The sequence below is a fragment of the Alosa alosa genome, chromosome 3 (genome assembly GCF_017589495.1).
Source record: "Alosa alosa isolate M-15738 ecotype Scorff River chromosome 3, AALO_Geno_1.1, whole genome shotgun sequence".
NCBI classification, from domain to species: domain Eukaryota; kingdom Metazoa; phylum Chordata; class Actinopteri; order Clupeiformes; family Clupeidae; genus Alosa; species Alosa alosa.
The window spans coordinates 17,917,557-17,920,056 of record NC_063191.1 but is presented as its reverse complement, the minus strand read 5'-3'; the positions used below and the strand labels follow the sequence as shown (position 1 = coordinate 17,920,056).

The 2,500-nt window shown below is 45.4% G+C and overlaps 1 protein-coding gene across 1 annotated transcript in view; it reads left to right on the top strand.

Annotated features, from left to right (window-relative positions):
- Positions 1–2,500, top strand: part of fmnl2a (formin-like 2a) — a 59,878-nt gene that overhangs the window by 41,325 nt on the left and 16,053 nt on the right. The window contains 2 exon segments of the mRNA XM_048238446.1: positions 418–492; positions 1,429–1,617. Of these exon segments, the coding sequence (XP_048094403.1) occupies positions 418–492; positions 1,429–1,617 (264 nt within the window).

The window sequence follows — 2,500 nt, the reverse complement described above, 5'->3', positions numbered from 1 at the left end:
AGGGTTGGAGTTTTAGTGCAGAGGAGAGCGAGGAAACTTTGCCCTGCTTCACCCCCACACACACACACACACACACACACACACACACACACACACACACACACACACACACACACACACACACACACACACACACACACACACACACACACACACACACACACACACACACACACACACACACACACACACACACACACACACACACACACACACACACACACAGATCTCCTGGCCCGTTTTCATGCAGACAGCATCATGAAAATGTCTTTCTTATATACCGGTGTTATTATGTGGCTTATGTAACATTGGGATCTTGCTGTCAAATGTCACAAATGATTTGAAAGTGTGTGATTTCATCAAGCCCCGCTGTTGGGATTGATGATGTGATGTGTGTTTGTTGTGTCCCTGTTGCAGGTCTGGGCGGAGACGCAGAGGTTTGAGAAGCTAATGGAGTATTTCAGGAACGAGGACAATAACATTGACTTCATGGTACATTTCTGTCACCCGCAGCGGAACACAGGAACTGGTGCTTGTGTTCCAGCATGGAAACACACACGCATGCACGCGCATGCACACACACACACACACACACACACACACACGCACACAGACAGACACACAAACACACGCACCCAGACAGACACACACACACACACACACACACACAGACAGACAGACACACACACACACACACACACACACACACACACACACACACACACACACACACACACACACACACACACACACAGACGCACATTCACACACAGACACACACACACTCACAGCGTACCCTCCCTTCAAGCAGTTATGTTCTATAACAGTTATGATTTGAGCAAGGTGGCAGTTACTGTAAGTGTGTGTACGTGTGTGTGTGTGTGTGTGTGATAACAAATAACGTATGTGTCAATGATAGTGTCTGTGCTATTGATGTGATGTGTGTGTGTGTGTGTGTGTGTGTGTGTGTGCGCACACGATTCCCTGAGTTGGAATCTCACATAGGAGTGAGCTCTCTGAGCCTCATCTTCAGGAAGTGCATTAAACAGTATTAGAGCTGTCAAGACAAAGACTCAGCTAACACACACACACACACACACGTACACACACACACAGACATACACGCTACAGGCAAGGCAGCACCCAAGCCTGGCTGGGCATCACAATGAACCAGCCACCCAAAGAGACAGTGGTTAGACAGACACACACAACCACCCAAAGAGATAGACTCTGTGTTTGTGTGTGTGTGTGTGTGTGTGTGTGTGTGTGTGTGTGTGTGTGTGTGTGTGTGTGTGTGTGTGTGTGTGTGTGTGTGTGTGTGTGTGTGTGTGTGTGTGTGATATCTCTAAGTGAGTGTGCTCCAGATAGTGTGTGTGTGTGTGAGAGTGTGTGTGTGTGTGTCTTACGCTGCTGCTGCTGTTCCCTCAGGTGGCGTGCATGCAGTTCATCAACATCGTGGTGCACTCAGTCGAGGACATGAACTTCAGGGTGCACCTGCAGTATGACTTCACAAAGCTCTCTCTGGACGAGTATCTGGATGTGAGTACAAAACAGCCCCGTCTACTGGTCAACCACAGGCCCACACAAAAAGCCCCGTTCCCATGCACTTCAGAGACAGTCAGAGAGAGGGAGAGAGAGAGAGACACACACACACACACACACACACACACACACACACCTGTCATAAGCAACAAAAGCCCTAGTTTGTTTGTTCTTAATGATGTAGGAGGAAATCGATGTTTTGAAATGCAGGGCTCAGGGCCTGTGGCTGAACCAGCCGTTTGTAACAGATTGGTTTGTTGGTTCTTTTTTCATTCTGTCATCATTTGATCTTCGTTGGCCTATGTTCTCATGCCGTGTCTGGTTTTCTCCTCATCCCTGCATTCCATTCCATCCCTCTATCCTGTCTGTCCCTCTGCTCCCGCGCATTTTCTCCTCATGCCATCTCTCTCCCTTCCCTTGACATCTGTCTCCCATGTTTCTGTTATCTTGTCATGCGGCTCTTTCTCTCTCTCTCCCCCTATATAACATTTTTGCCCATAACCCATTTTATATATATCCATTTTAATATATAATATGTCCATATATAATAATATATATAATATATATATATGCCCATATAATATCACTTTTACATATATATAATATATATCAATATGTATATATATATATATATATACACCTTAATACATCACTTTTTATATATATATAATATATTAATATATGTATCCATATGCATATATGCATCTTTTCATATAACCTTATATATATATATATATGTATATATATATATATATATATATATATGTAATCTCGGGTGAAGGGGTAGGCTGAGAGCACGGAGGTGATGATAAGGCTGCGGGTTGAGATCCGGGCCTACCTGGACGGGTGGTTTTGAAGCGTTGCCGGAGGACGTAGGACCGGAATTGACGTGGAGCTGAGGTCAGGGGGGGGCTGGGCATGTCTCATCGAGGACTGGAGACACCACACACACACACAC